Source organism: Stegostoma tigrinum, chromosome 4 (assembly GCF_030684315.1).
Source record: "Stegostoma tigrinum isolate sSteTig4 chromosome 4, sSteTig4.hap1, whole genome shotgun sequence".
NCBI lineage: Eukaryota > Metazoa > Chordata > Chondrichthyes > Orectolobiformes > Stegostomatidae > Stegostoma > Stegostoma tigrinum.
Window position 1 is genome coordinate 5812730 of NC_081357.1, and position 17024 is coordinate 5829753.

The 17024-nt window shown below is 41.1% G+C and overlaps 1 protein-coding gene across 1 annotated transcript in view; it reads left to right on the forward strand.

Annotated features, from left to right (window-relative positions):
- Positions 1 to 17024, forward strand: part of LOC125452339 (dynein axonemal heavy chain 8-like) — a 1009221-nt gene that overhangs the window by 843486 nt on the left and 148711 nt on the right. The window contains exon 83 of the mRNA XM_059645685.1: positions 8693 to 8869. Within this exon, the coding sequence (XP_059501668.1) occupies positions 8693 to 8869 (177 nt within the window). The remainder of the gene's footprint in view (positions 1 to 8692; positions 8870 to 17024) is intronic.

Here is a 17024-nt window from a genome sequence, read left to right on the forward strand (position 1 = left end):
AAGGCTCTCCCTATCCACCCTATCTAACCCTCTCAACCTTTTTCTCTCTAATGAAAACAGCCTCAAGTCCCTCAACCTTTCCTCGTAAGACCTTCCCTCCATACCAGGCAACATCCTAGTAAATCTCCTCTGCACCCTTTCCAAAGCTTCCACATCCTTCTTATAATGCGGTGACCAGAGCTGTACACAATACTCCAAATGCGGCCGCACCAGAGCTTTGTACAGCTTCACCATAACCTCATGGTTCCGGAACTCGATCCCTCTATTAATAAAAGCTAAAACACTGTATGCCTTCTTAACAGCCCTGTCAACCTGGGTGGCAATTTTCAAGGATCTGTGTACATGGACACAGAGATCTCTCTGCTCATCTACACTACTAAGAATCTTACCATTAGCCCTGTACTTTGCATTCCAAAGTGCCAAAGTGCATCACCTCACACTTGTCTGCATTAAACTCCATTTGCCACCTCTCAGCCCAGCTCTGCAGCTTATCTATGTCTCTCTGAAACCTACAACGTCCTTCGTCACTATCCACAACTCCACTGACCTCAATGTCGTCTGCAAATTTACTAACCCATCCTTCTATGCCCTCATCCAGGTCGTTTATAAAAATGACAAACAGCAGTGGACCCAACACCGACCCTTGTGGTACACCACTAGTAACTGGTCTCCAGGATGAACATTTCCCATCAACTACCACCCTCTGTCTTCTTTCAGCAAGCCAATTTCTGATCCAAACTGCTCTATCTCTCACAATCCCATTCCTCCACATTTTGTACAATAGCCTATTGTGGGGAACCTTATCGAACGCCTTGCTGAAATCCATATACACCACATCAACCGGTTTACTCTCATCTACCTGTTTGGTCACCTTCTCAAAGAACTCAATAAGGTTGGTGAGGCACAACCTTCCCTTCACAAAACCGTGCTGACTATCCCTAATCAAGTTATTCTTTTCTAGATGATTATAAATCCTCTTATAACCTTTTCCAACGCTTTACCAACAACTGAAGTAAGGCTCACTGGTCTATAATTACCAGGGTTGTCTCTACTCCCCTTCTTGAACAGGGGAACCATATTTGCTATCCTCCAGTCTTCTGGCACTATTCCTGTAGACAATGACGAGTTAAAGATCAATGCCAAAGGCTCAGCAATCTCCTCCCTGGCTTCCCAGAGAATCCGAGGATAAATCCCATCCGGCCCAGGGGACTTATCTATTTTCACACTCTGTAGGATTTCTAATACCTCTTCCTTGTGAACCTCACACCCACCTAGTCTAGTACCCTGTATCTCAGTATTTTCCTCAACAACATTGTCGTTTTCTAGAGTGAATACTGTCGAAAAATATTCATTTAGTCCATTCCACTCTGAGACTAAAATTCAGACTGCAGTCCACATTGCAAACAGACTGCAGCCCAAGACCCATACTGACTGCCAAGACATAGTTTGACTGCAATTCACTCACCAGACAGATTTCAGTCCACAACCCACACAGATTGCATCTCAAGACCCAGACTGATTGCTGTCCATGTCCCAGATAGACTGCTGCCCAAGACTCACACTGATGACAGCCCACACCCAGACAGACTGCAACCCAAAACTGGACTGACAGGAGCCCAAAGCCCAGACTGACTGGAGCCCAAATTCTAGACTAACTGGAGCTCAAACCCCAGGTTGACTGAAGCCTAATCCCCAGGCTGATTGGAGCCCAAAACCTAGACTGACTGGAGCCCAAATTCAGACTGACTGGAGCCCAAACTTCAGACGGACTGAAGCCAAATGCCTTGGCTGACTTGAGCCCGAACTATATAATTCTTTTTTTTCTGATTTTGCTGATCCACTGAGTTCACTCTGGATACAAATAACCCATGGCGGTGCTAACCATGGAATATACCCAATGTTCTATATTGAAGAAAGTACACCAAAAATACTGCAAATATTTTGCCTAAGCAAAGCTTATAATCATAAATGAACTCTATTTGCACAGAATCGTGCTGAGTTCTGAGCGAAACACAACATCACCCTCCTCTGTCCCAGCGTCCAGCCACTGACCAGTTGACCTCTTGCCTTTGCTTGCCACACTGTGAGGTAAGCTCTCTTATACCCTGTTCAAATACATAACAACTGTGCATTCAACCTGTGATACTATCGAGCCTCCAACAACTGATCAGTTCAGCCACTGGCAAATATCACAAATATTTTCAATGGTTAGTTTGATTCATGAGTTCATTAAGACATGCTTGTATCTTCCTGGAAAGAGATTTATCTCTTGGACACTTTTAAAAACTTTGAACTCAGGCAAGTATGTTCAGATAGTTCAAATAAGTCATTGGTGTGGTCTAATCAACACTATGATATTTACACAGCACAATTCAATGATCAAGTAGTCTATGTTAACTGATAAATAATCCATGCGATCACATCCAGTTCACTATGCCTGCTTTTGAAAAAGATGCCAGTCTTTCACAGTTCAGTTCAGTGTTACTGACTTACAACACTTAATCTAAACACACGCACATTCCTTTAACAAAACACAGAAACATTAAACACATAATTTTTTGATTTTTTTCACAGACTGACTGATACAACATTCTGCATTGATGATAGATTGCCCCACAGGACAAATCAAGCCCACGTTTACCCCACCTTTAACCAATAACCCTTTCTGCTATTTATACTGTCTTTATACATGTCTTCTGCTGCATGCATCACCACTTTAATGTGGGTGACTCCATGCCTTTTCATCACAGCCATATGCTGTATCTCATTTGCATAATTTTTTGCCATTTATTGAGAAAAAGCATTCTGTTTGTTGTTTCTGTACTATTCCGTTCTTCAGCGAGAAGCTGTCCTCTTTATTGTTGAGAAATACCGTGTCCTTCAGTCAGAAGCTGCCCGATGTTTATCTAAAGGATCAGCAGGTGGGATTGCCTGTTTAATAAGAAATGAAATTAATTCGATAGCAAGAATTGATATTGAGTCAGAAGGCATAGAATACCTGTGGGACTGCAATGTAAAAGAGACCCTGATGGGAGTTATATACTTGGCCACCTAGCAGTAGTCAGGATGTGAGAAAGAAAATAAATCAGGAGATCAAAAGAACATTTGAATGGCACTATTACAGTAATGAGAACTTCAATATGCAAGTAGGCTGGGAAAATCAGTTTGTGAGCAAATCCCAAGAGAAGGAATTCCTGAAATGCCTACGACATGATTTTTTGTAGCAGCTTGTGGTCCAGCCCACTAGGAAATGGGTAATTCTGGATTTGGTGATATGTAATGAGGCAGACTTGATTAGTGAACTGAAGGTGAAGGGACCAATGGGGAGCAGTGATCATATTATAATAGAATTCACCCTGCAGTTTGAGAGGGAGGAGCTGGAATCACATGTAACACATTACAATTGAGTAAATACTCAGGGACAAAGACGAGAGTGGTCCTCAATGAAGAGTGCAAAACTGAGGGAAGGCCAACTGTAGCAAGATTTGACAGGAGCTGGGGAATGTGGATTGGGAGCAGCTGTTTAAGGGTAAATTCATACTTGATATGTGGGAGGCTTTGATAGAGATGTTGATTAGAATGCAGGACAGACATGTCCCTGTGAAAATGAGGGATAGAAAAGGCCAGATTAGGGAACCATGGATAACAGGTGAAATTGTGAAACTAGCAAAGAGGAGAAAAGAAGCATACATAAGATTTAGGCGATTGAAAACAGACAAAGCTTTGGAAGAATATCAGGAAAGTAGGACCAATCTAAAATGAGGAATTAGGAGGTCTAAAAGGGGTCATGAAATACCTTTAGCAAATAAGGTTAAGGAATATCCCAAAGCCTTTTATTTGTACGTAAGGAGCAAGAGGATAACTAGAGAAAGGGTTGGCCCACTCAAGGACAAAGGAGGGAAGTTATGCAAGGAGTCAGAGAAAATGAGTGAGATTCTTAATGAGTACTTTGCATCAGTATTCACCGAGGAATGGGACATGATGGATGTTGAGGTTAGGGATAGACGTTCGATTACTCAAGGTCAAGTTGGCATAAGGAGAGGGCATGTGTTGGTTATTCTAGAAGGCATTAGGGTGGGAAAGTCCCCAGGTCCGGATGGGATCTATCCCAGGTTAATGAGGGAAGCAAGAGAGGAAATAACTGTGGCCTTAACAGATATCTTTGCAGCACTCTTGAGCACGGGTGAGATCCTGGAGGACTCGAGAATTGCTAATGTTGTCCCCTTGTTTAAGAAGGGTTGCAAGGATAATCCAGGTAATTATCGACCGCTGAGCCAGACGTCAGTGGTTGGAAATCTACTGGAGAAGACACTGAGGGATAGGATCTATTCCCATTTGGAAGAAAATGGGCTTACCAGTGATAGGCAACATGGTTTTGTGCAGGGAAGGTCATGTCTTACCAAGTTGATAGAATTCTTTGAGGAAGTGAAAAAGTTGATAGATGAGGGAAAGGCTGTAGGTGTCATATACATGGACTTCAGTAAGATGTTTGATAAGGTTCCCCATAGTCGGCTGATGGAGAAAGCGAAGTCGCATGGGGTCCAGGGTGTACTAGCTAGATGGATAAAAAACTGGCTAGGCAATAGGAGGCAGAGTTGTAGTGGAAGGGAGTTTCTCAAAATAGAGAACTGTGACCAGTGATGTTCCACGGGGATCCGTGTGGGGACCACTGTTGTTTGTGATGTACATAAATGATCTGGAGGAAGGTGTAGGTGTTCAAGTCCATTGTACCCACGCAGGTCGATAAAGTAGTCAAGAAAGCATACAGCATGCTTTCATTCATCGGACAGGGTATTGAGTACAAGAGTTGGCAGGTCTTGTTACAGTTGTATAGGACTTCGGTTTGACCACATTTGGAATACTGCGTACAGTTCTGATCGCCACATTACCAAAAGGATGTGGATGCTTTGGAGAGGGTGCAGAGGAGGTTCACCAGGATGTTGCTTGGTATTGAGGGCACTAGCTAAGAAGAGAGGTTGAGTAGATTAGCATTATTTGCATTAGAAAGACGGAGTTTAGTGGGGACTTGATTCTACAAAATCATGAGAGGTATAGACAGGGTGGATAGCAAGAAGCTTTTTCCCAGAGTGGGGGACTCAATTACTAGGAGTCACAATTTCAAGGTGAGAGGGGAAAAGTTTAAGGGAGATATGCATGGAAAGTTCTTTACGCAGATGGTGGCGTGTGCCTGGAACGAGTTGCCAGGGGAGGTGGCAGAGGTGGGCATGATAGCTAGACAGATACATAAATGGGCAGGAAGCAGAGGGATACAGATCTATCGGAAAGTAGGTGACAGGTTTAGATAGAGGACCTGGATCGACTAGGCTTGGAGGGCCGAAGGGCCTGTTCCTGTGCTGTAATTTTCTTTGTTATTTGTTCTTTGTTCTTAATCCCTCCCCCACACAATATCAATAGATAATGCCCCATCTGTGAGCTACAGAGCATGTCAATGCCCTGGATAAAACACACACTGGATTGATTGGAGCATAAGCCCTGGAGCAACTACAGCCAGCTCCAGACAGACTACAGCCCAGAGTCAGACATTGAGTAGGAGGGCCATCACAAAGGAGAACATGCTAGAGAAGCTAAAAGGTCTGAAGGTGGATAGATCAGCCAGAATGGATGGACTACACACCAGAATTCTGAAGGAAAGAGCTGAAGAGACTGGAGAGGGACTGGTGGTGATCTTTCAGAAATCACCAGAGTGATAGAGGGTCCCGAAGGACTGCAAAATGGCTATGGCAACATCCCAGTTTAAGAAGGGAGGGATGCAGAAAAATATTAACTTTTAAGCCAGTTAGCCTGATCTCAGTCATTTGTAAGATTTTAGAGTGAATTATTAACGATGAAATTGCAGAGCACAGGTAGTTCTGCTATATGTGCACTTCATTAACGTGAATAGGCTGTCATGTAATTATTGATTAGAGGACTCTGTTTGGATGAAGGGAATTTTCTAGTGAACAGGTATAGTGATTTCCGTACAACATGATTTTCTATGGTGACTTTCTAACACACAGTATTCTACAGCGCAAGGTCACACAAGAACACAACTGTCACATTATTGGAGAACTACCTGCATTTGGAAGCATGTGATAAAATAGGACTGAGTCAGCATGACTTTGTTAAGGGGATTTCATGCCTGATAAATCTGTTAGAATTCTTTGAGGCGATAATAAGCAAGTTAGACAAAGGACAGCCAGTGGATATGATCAATTTGAATTTCCAGAAGGCCTTTGACAAGGTACTGCATAAGAGGCTGCTGAATAAGAAAAGAGCTCATGGTGTTAGGGTCAAGGTGCAGGCAGGGATAAAAGATTGGCTGACCGGCTGAAGGCAAAGAATGGAGATAAAGAGGCCCTTTCTCAGGATGGGAACCAGTGACTAGTGGCATTTTACAGGTTTAAGTGTTAAGACCACAACTATTCATGTTATATATTAACAAAGAATTGAGTGCTGAGTTTGCAGATGACACCAAATGGGTGGAGGGACTGGTGTTGTTCAGGAAGCGGGAGGCTACAGAAGGACTTGGACAACCGAGGAGAGTAGGCAAAGAAGTGGCAGATGGAATACATTGTGAGAAAGTGTGAGGTAATGCACTTTGGTAGGAAGAATCGAATCATAGACTATTTTCTATATAGAGAAAGGAACTCTGAAACACAAATGAACTTCTGAGTCCTATTTCAAGATTCTTTTGAGGTTAACATGTCGGTTCAACTGCCAGTTAGGAAGGCAAATGCAATGTTAACATTCATTTCAAGAGGGCTAGAATACAAGAGTAGAGATGTACTGCTGAGGCTGCCTCAGGCTCTGATCAGGTCGCACTTTGAATATTATGAACAGTTTTGGGCCCTGTATCTAAGGAAGCTTGTGCTGGCATTAGAGGGTATCCGGAGGAGGTTTGCAAGATTTTTTTTGTTCACTTGTGGGATGTGGGCGTCGCTGGCTGGCCAGCATTTTGTTGTCCATCCCGAGTTGCCCTTGAGAAGGTGGTAGTGAGCTGCATTCCAGACTGGTAGGAGTAGAGCTGGAGAGACCATTAGGAGACACTACTGCCTGAGGGCACAGCCTCAGAGAGAAAGGATTATCCTTTAGAATTGAGGTGAGTGGAAATTTCTTCAACCAGAGGGTGTTGAATCTGTGGAACTCATTGCCACAGAAGGTTGTTGAAACCAAGTCATGGAGTGTATTCAAGATAGAGATAGACAGCTTCTTGATTGGGAAGGAGATCGAGGGTTACAGGGAGAAGGCAAGAAAATGGGATTGAGAAACATATCAGCCATATTCAAATTGTGGAGCAGACCCAATGGGCCAATTGGCCTAATTTTGCTACTGTACTTCATCCTTCAGTCAGAAGCTGCCCTCTGTTTTATGTGAAATATCCTGCATTTCTACCAGAGGCTGCCTTCTGCTTGTGAAATTCCCTATCCATTGGTCAAAATCTTCCCTGTGTATCCTGTGAAATTTCCCATCCATCAGTCAAAAGCTGTTCTCTGAGTGCTGTGAAGTACCTTGTCCTTCCATCAAAAAATGCCCTCTGTTTGGTTTGAAATGCCCTGTCCTTTTGTCAGAAGCTGCCCTATATTTATTGTGAAAAGCCCCATTTACCAGTCAGTATCTGGCTTCTGTTTATTGTGAAATACCACATCCGTTAGCCAGAAGCTGCATTCTGTTGTTGTAATCACCTTAAAAATGCCCCATATCAAGAATTCCCCGAACAACACATTTCTATTCTCAACTGGCAAAGCTAATTCATAATTTCACGTGCCTCTCATGTCACTTTCTTACCATATAGTATTTAGAAAATAAATTTCAGGCAATCAAACTTGGACAATGAAAATCATAAATCCTTATATTCTGTTTTTTTAATAAGACACAATAAACAGTCCAGATTAAAATACTTCTACAAATTGAGGAAAATAGTTGGCTGCACTGACATTGTACAATTTTTTATATGCTTTCTGCTTAAATATTTCCAGAAGTGAATGATCTGTTTTTGTTTTTATAGTTGCTGTCATTGGTGTGCAATTTATCAGCAGCTTTTGAAGAAGTGTGTCATGAAAATTAAAGAAAGGAGGGAAGCTAGGTTGCCTCTGTCATTGCTTCTATTAGCATTGATCCTTGTAGCAGACATTTAGATAAATGATATAAACAGCGTCCACAAGCTTTTCTGAAAGGAAACTCATTTATTGCAAATTTATTTGAACACTATGAAGATGGTATCAAAGAAACTCCAGAGTTTTTGAATTTCCAAAAGATATTCAGTAACAGTGCCACATGAAGAAACGCCACACAAAATAAGAGGGCATCATATTTAGTTTGCATTTAGCAAGAACAGGACTGAATACAGAGCAGGAAACAGAGGGTCAGGGTAAACAGCTCATTTTCAGTTTGTCAAACTGTGGAATGCTGCACGAATCAATTCCAGAACCTCAACCATTTACAATCCATATCAATGACTTGGATAAACAAATAGTTTTATTATACTCAAGTGTGATGACAACAATAAGACAGATTGGGAAGGTCTTTGATTTGTAATATTAAAGCTATTTTTCTCTCCATAAATAATGCCAGAGTATTTCACCACAAATGATGGGTAATTCCAGCATTTTCAGTTTTATTTCAGATTTCTGACACCTGCAGTACTTTTCTTTTGTTTCAGCCACTTGCAATTGTTCTCTATGCTATTCTGCAGGTACTTGGGGAGGTGACAGTTAGTGCACAAGCAGCAGAGCTGGTTAAGAATGAAGTTCTGATCGTCAAAAATAAGGCCCAAAAAATTGTGGAAGAAATTGAAGCGGACAAAAATATAGCAGAAGGCAAACTGATAGCTGCAAAGCCAGCACTGGAAGCTGCGGAGGCTGCTCTGAATGTGAGTATCATAGCTAATTGATACAAGAGTGATTTCAGGAGCAACCTTACTGAATCATAGAATAGTTCTATAAAAGAAACCATTAAACCATCGTTACCATGTCCAGAAATTCCACTAAACCATTTCTTACCCTCTATTATTCCCCGTTTTCTTGTACCTTTGCATTTTCTGCCTTATTTTTATTCAGATAATTATCTGAGTCCCTTCAGAAATTCAGGATTTAATTTGCATACTCACAACTGTGCATTCCAGATCTTAATTGTTGTAAAATGCACTTAGTTCCCGAAAGCAATAACTGATATCACAAGAAAAGTTCTGCCCATCAGGGTATAAAGGAACCAACCAATGTTCCAAGTTCTCAGTTCAGTGCTAAGATCTATGTAGCTAAATAGGAATGTTACTGACTCTTAATTCCAGTTTAAGGTTTCACAAGAGACTTTTATGTAATTCATCCATCAGAAGAATCCATCTGTATCCATCAGAGCTTGACACAAAATATGAATGTCTAGTATGTAAAGTGTAAATGTCACCAGTAATTAGAGGTACCTCTAAGTGTCGGATATTGTGGTGTCAAAACTGAACTGTGTTGAACATTCTGTAATGTCAAGTAGTAACAGTAAGTAATATATTTTCAGAAATTCTGCATATGAATTTTCTGGGAAAAAGAAACAATTGTAATGAGTGGAAGAGGCTATTCTCTTAAACCAAGGAAGTGGCAATAGAAGGGAATAGCAGTGGCCCTTGAGCACAGATGTAGGGCCATAAAAGCCTCAAGGCCTTTAGCCACTAAGAGCAGAATTCTATAGTAGTAACAAAAAATATATGAAGTTCTGTCAACATTTCCATTGGTGCCACACACACTTGGAGAGAGTTTGCAAGAGTTCACCTCAAATATAGAACATAGAACATTACAGCACAGTAATCACAGCACAGCACAGCCCTTCGGCCCTCGATGTTGTGCCGACCTGTCATACCGATCTCAAGCCCATCCAACCTACACTATTCCATGTACATCCATATGCTTATCCAGTGACGACTTAAATGTACCTAAAGTTGGTGAATCTACTACCGTTGCAGGCAAAGCATTCCATTCCCTTACTACTCTCTGAGTAAAGAATGCCATGAAATCTGAAGCCTTAGTGATTATATCCATGACCCTGAAAAAAATGGTCACCTCCGCTGAGAATTTGCCATATCAGTCAATAGACAACTTGAACCAAGGTTACACCCTGTGCACACTCGTTTTAATAGATTATAGTGCAAGGTGCTCCTGGTTCGGTGTTTTGGTTTTGGGGCTCAGAACGGAGTCAACATCTGCCTTATAACAGATTGGTGGCTCAGGTCTGGGATCTGACCAGCTTAGGTCCAGGATTTCAGAGATCGTCGGAAATGCAGATGCTGGAGAATCTGAAATAACAAGATGTAGAGCTGGATGATCACAGCAGGCCAAGCAGCATCAAAGGAGCAGGAAAGCTGATGTTTTGGGCCTAGACCCTTCTAGGCCTGAAATGTCAGCTTTCCTGCTCTGCTGATGCTGCTTGGCCTGCTGTGTTCATCCAGCTCCACACCGTGTTTTCTTAGGTCCAGGATTTGGCAGGTTGGGACAGATTGGCTCCAGGATAGGGGCGGCATGGTGGCTCAATGGTTAGTACTGCTCCCTCATTCCGTGAGGGATAGAAATTGGGAATGAGGGAGATCCTTCAATGAGAAACAAAAAATAGATCACACTGGAACCAGTTTAATACATGTGAAAAAAGAAACCCATCAACATAGAAAAGCAGTGAAATACCTCAGGGATTTTCGCTGCATTAAGGTTTGATGCACAAAGTCACAGTGTTGGTGGTTTAAGAAAGGCTCTGGGAAAAAGGATGTGGTAAAAGAGGCTAAACCAGTGGTATAATTTAAGGTAGTGAAGGAAATCCCAAGAGAAATCGAGGAGCTACAGGAGAGAGCACAGCCTCATCATGGGCTGGTAAGTGTGATGGTGCCTGATATTTTCAAAGACTTCACCTGTGTGGGTAAGGTTTACTGAGGTAGGACAAGGGAAGTAGGCAAAGAAATAAAAATTTGATCGATCTCTAATAGTAAGAGATGAAAGTATTTGTACCTCTTCTGAAATATTGCCCAAGAGAGTGATAATCTGTGGAATGAATGGAAAGAGAATTAGTGCTCCCTGTGTAAATTAAGGCTAGAAAGTCCAGTCAAGACTGGGGAATTGATAATGGGAGTGATTGAAAATTGGCCATTTCAGGAATACTGTTTGTTCTTGGAAGCAATATTGCCGGATCATAGGTGGGAGTGATGCCCCTTGTAGCGGACAGGTCGAAGGAAAACTAGGGAACCGAGGAGTTATAAGGAAAATACCCTGGAATTTTTCTGGAATGTGTGGTGACAAGATCCCACAGCCATAAGTTAAAGCAAGAAGGGAAAATAAAAGAGAAAGATGAAAAAGTTGAGATCCAGTTCGCTGACGGTCTGTTTGATGAGATGATAAAGGAAAGTCCTCAACAGGTGGAGGATCAGGCAGGGGTGTTTAGTTCAAAAGATTAATGGAGTTACAACAAAAAGATGGGAGAATAATGGATTTATATCATAAAGCCTACTCGGAAAGTAATTAGAATGTACCCCAGAATGCTGTAATATTAAGGATAAAATCTAAAAGTAGAAATGGAGACCTTGGCAGGTTGGTGCAGATGAAAAATGGGTGAAAGTTCACCAGATTATGTTGCCAATAGCATACAGGCAGAAAGTATTGCTGGCAGCACACCAACTACCTGTAGGAGGTCATCTAGGGGTGAGGAAAACTCAGGCTAAGATACAGAATCCCATTTCTATTGGCCTGGATTGCAGAATGATGTGGTTGAATTTTGTCGTACCTGTTATATGTGTCAGACGGTAGGAAAGCCACAGGCGGTAATAAAACCATTTCCCACTTTTGTAGAACCTTTCTCCTCGATTATAATTAATTGTGTATGTCCCCTCCCCGAAACCAAAAGTGAGAACCAACATTTGCTAATCAGAATGAATGTATCTGCCAGATTTCCAGAGGCAATTCCATTACGGAATGTCAAGGCAAAAAAGGTTGTGAAGGAGATGCTTGCTTTCTTTACCTGCTATGGGCTACCCAGGGAGATTCAGTCAGACCCAGGGTCCAATTTTACTGCCAAACTATTTATGGAGGCGTGAGTTTAGGCATCAAACACTTTTAAATCAAATGCATACAATCCTGAATCCCAGAGAGCATTGGAATGGTGGCATCAAACCATAAAAACCATGCTGTACGCTTATTGCCAGGATCACCCAAAAGATTGGGATAAAGGTATTATTATTATTACTATTATTACTATTATTATTATTATTATTATATTAAAAGCTATTAGAGATGTTCCGAATGAATTGACTCAATTTACCCCATTTGAATTGATATGATCTAAGAGTGCCTTTAAAATTAATTAAGGAAACATTGATAGGTCTAAAATCAGAGATCTCATCAGGGGATTATGCATCTGAGGTGAAAGAAGGTTTCAACAGAGTGGGTGTATTAGCTGAACCACATTTGAAGGTGGCAAACAAGAAGCCAATAGGAAAACTAAAATTCATACGTTTGTCCATGGGGATAAAGCTATGGTGCTGTTGCCAGAGGTAGGAGACACCTTCAAAGCAAAATTTAGTGGTCCCTATCAGGTTGAGAAGAAGTTAAGTCAGGTAAATCAGGCAAAGATGCCAGATAGAAAAAAAAATAGGGTATGTCGTGTGAAACCTTACTATGACAGGGCAAAGGAGCCAGAGAAACAGGTATTAGTTACTGCTGCTCATTAGTTACTGGAGTTCAATGATTTGGATTTTGATGTGCCTCAGAAAAAAATGACTAATGAGGGAGTCCTGAAATAATGGGATAGGGTGGTGAGCTATCTCCACCAGTAATGGAGAACTGAATTGAAAGATATATTGCAGTGCTGTGTAGAATGGGGAGGACTAACATGGTAGTACATGAGGTTGATGTAGGGAATGCTGTTCCAATAAAACAACACCCCTACAGACATAATCCTCTCAAAGCAGAGCAGGACAGAAGGAAGTAGAAGTGTTGTTCCAAGAAGACAATTTAAAGTTGAGTCAAAACCAGTAGAGTTCAGCAGTCATGGTGGTCCCTGAACCTGATGGTACTTAATGAATCTGCACAGATTATCAGAAGATTAACTGTGTGATCAAATCTGACTCATAACCAATTCCAATGCTGGAGGACTGTATAGAAAAAGTAAGACAAGCCACTAACATTACAAAGTTGGACTTAATTCGCTGTAACTGGCAAGTACCTTTGTCAGAGAGAGCAAAAGAAGTTTCTACTTTTGTAACTCCAAATGGCCTACGTCAATTTAAACTAATGCATTTTGGAATGAAAAACACATCAGCCACTTTCCAAAATTATATGAACAGAATTATTGCTGGATTGACTAATTGTGCCATCTACATAAATGACTTAGTGGCTTTTAGTCATTTGTGGACATATCACATGGAGCATTTGGCAGAGCCCTTTGTGAGACTGCAAAAGACAAAGTTGGTATAAACTTAGCAAAAACAAAATTGGCGAAGGTGGAAGTGACATTCTTAGGGCACAACATCAGATACAGACGGATGACATCAGGGAACATGAAGATAAAGGCCATTGAGGAGTTTCCAAGACGATTCTCAAAGTAGAAACTGCTAAAATTTTTAGGATTGAGCAGATTCTACAGGAAATTTATAACAAACTTTAATAGTATGGTGGCAGTGCTGATGGATTCATTGAAAAAGAACATGTAATTTTGGTAGACAAAACATTGACAGGAAGCATTTGAGAATTTAAAAGCAGCGTTAACCACCACCAGTTTTAGACACGCCAATTTTTTTGAAACCATTTAAAGTCATCATCAACGCAAGCGATGTAGGGGTTGGAGCTGTGTCGGTACAGAAGGATGATAGTCGAAGTGAAAGGCTAGTTGGTTATTTTTGAAAGAAACTCAATATTCAACTGTAGGTACTAGCCTGACAATATTTTAATATTTATGTTGCATCAGAGACGATTAAGTATACCAATCATGATTCTTTGAGATTTCTGGAAAGATTTAAGGATAAGAACACCAGACTATTTCATTGGAGTCTCATGTTATAATCATTTAATTTAAAGGTTGTACATGTTGCAGGTTGTGAAAATGTTACTACGGATGATGTATCGTGGGTTTAAAAGAAAAATGTTTGTATAAGATAGAAACGGTAGTGTTCAATGTTATATATATAAATAGAATTAGTATAAAATATGTAACTATAGATTAATGAGCTATGTATCCAGCAATATAATGGAGTTAGGGTTTTAGAGAAAAATAATGAGGCCATCTTTACATAATGATGGTTCTTTTATTTTAAAAGGGGAGATACTGCAAATTTGGGCAGAATATTTGTGGATTAGGAGACAGGACATTAGAATTTGGTACTTGTAAAATATTGGTGTTTGTAAAATGCTGGGGGGAAAGCATTCCGTGGTGCCTTTAAAAGACTGTGCTTTTTCTAAGCTTGGACATGTCTGTGAGCTGCTTGAAAGTTTGCAACTGGAGAGAGCTCGTAAATTGGAGCATTTGTTCGAAAGGCCGTACCGTTAGCAGACCAAGCAACATTTTTACCAAGTCAATAGGTTTTTGAATTTAGCTAATCAACTTGAAGCAGGCACTTAGATACCAAAGACCAATGAAATTTGGGCCTTGACTCGAAATGTCAACTTTCCTGCCCCTCTGATGCTTCCTAGCCTGCTGTGTTCCTCCAGCTCCACACTGTGTTACTCTGTCTCCAGCACCGTGAGTTCTTACTATTGCAGATTTGAATCTGATGATTTTGACAACCTAGCATCAATGCAATTGTAAGAATTTGATATGACCTCAGGGGTATAAGAGAAGAAGGCTGTTGGCAAGTCGGCAGAGCTAACTGCCATATGCTAGATATAACAGCTCTTAGAGAAAGATCCATCTATTCACAATGGTATCACAGAACTCCTGGCTAAGACTCCTGACAGAAGAATTGACAGAGAAAGAATTTTTGACAGAAGATTTAACAAGAAGACATGGAACATTCCAGAAGACATAACCTGGCTGTAATTTCAAGAGACTAAATTCTATTGTTTTGTTATATAAGTGGGACTTGTATTTGTTGGAACAGCATACCGTTAGAATCTTGCATTATTCAGGAATAGTTAGTAGTTGGATGGGATTTGTGAGGTGTATTAATAGTTCAGTTAATTTGTTTCCTGTGAGTTAGATAAATAAATTGTTATTTGTTCACTATAAAGTGTGTGTCAGGGATTTATTTTATTTAACCAATAAAACTTTCTGAAAGACAGGTTCCTTGCTCCTCTTAACAGATTAAAGGACAAGGTGCTCCTGTTTGGCTGCTTTGGTTTTGGTTCTGGTATTTGGTGTTATTGTTTTGGTATTATTGCTGGACTGGCATTCCAGAGACCCAGATAATGTTCTAGGGACCTAGATGATGGAATTTGAATTCAATAAATATCTGGAATTAAGAATTTAATGATGACCGTGAATCCATTGTTGATTGTCGGAAAAACCCATCCGTTTCACTAATGCCCTTTAGGGAAGGAAACTGCCATCCTTACCAAGTCTTGCCTACGTGTGACTCCAGACCCACAGCAACGTGGTTAACTGCCTCTGGGCAGTTGGGGATGGGCAATAAATGCTGCCTAGTCAGCAATGCCCTCATCTCGTGAATCAATAAAGGAAAAAACATCCTCAGAGGGGGGGGTCAACCTCCACTTTATAACACAAGTCACATATGATTACCAGTTCTGCTCCGACACGCATATCAGTGGATTATGTTTGACCAGGACCTCAAGGGCTCTCAAACCAGGGAATGTTTCCATAGGCACCCAGGCTGACACAACTGGTGCATAAGCAGCTTTTCTCTAGTTCTGTTAAAGCCACAGCTGTAAAGAAGTAGCAGGGAGCAGAAGAAATTGATCTTTTAGTTTAAAGGGATTCACTTGAATGTTTATAACAATGCCACTGTCTTAGAATAGTAAGAATTGCCGATGCTGGAGCACTGCTTGCGGAGCCGCAGAGAAAATTGTTTTTGGAGGATCTGGATGTTATGTATGTAAACGTTGTCAGATCAGGGCAAAATTGGGAATGGCTCGAACGTTGATTCCACTGGGAATGATCCAGTTCCTTAGGCAGGTACTGAGAAAAATGATGTGGCTGTAGTACCTGGTTTGTTTCAGTATGTGGCCGAGGAGTTTCAGGGCCAAAGGGATTACCAGAAGGTTGCAGTGGGGGAGAGATCCAGAGGGAGGAGGATAACTTCTTCAAGGCATTCCTAGAAGAGGTTTAGCAGTGAGGTTATAACTCACTCAGAGATAGTAAGAACTGCAGATGCTGGAGTAGATGGGTCCATACCCAAAACGTTAACTTTCCTACTCCTCTGATGCTGGCCTGGCCTGCTGGGTTCCTCCAGCTCCACAATGTGTTATCAATGACACTGTCTTATTTTATGTGAAGATGTTAACTCAGATTTCATTTCAAGTCTCCTTTATCCAGTCATCTCCAACATTTTTGCACACTTTCCAAATGATCATTAGAACCGTAGAATCCCTACAGTGCAAAAAGAGGCTATTCAGCCCCTCAAGTCTGCTCCAGTCCTCTGAAGAGCATTCTACCCAGACCCTTGCCTGTAACCTGCATGACATTTTTACCATGGCTAACCAACCTAACCTACACACTATGGGACTATTTTTTAGCAAGGCCAACCCACCTAACCTGCATATCTTTGGACAGTGAGAGGAAACTGTGGCACCTGGAAGAAACAGCATTATCAGCAATATACTTGTTTGCTCAAGAACAACTCGTGCTCACCTGGACATTTTTATCTTTGAAAAATTGGCAGATGAATTGAACAAATATTTTCTGTCTTCACTGTATTGGATACAAATTACACCCAGAAGTAATTGTGAATCAGGAGGTGAAAGGGATGGAGGAACTTAAAACAACTATATTTACCAAGGAAAGGTTATGATAAAATTATTACGACTAAAAGCTGCCAATTCTGGCCCTCCAGTTGTAGAATCCCTACAGTGTGAAAACAGGCCCTTCAGCCCAACAAGTCCATACCAAACCTCAGA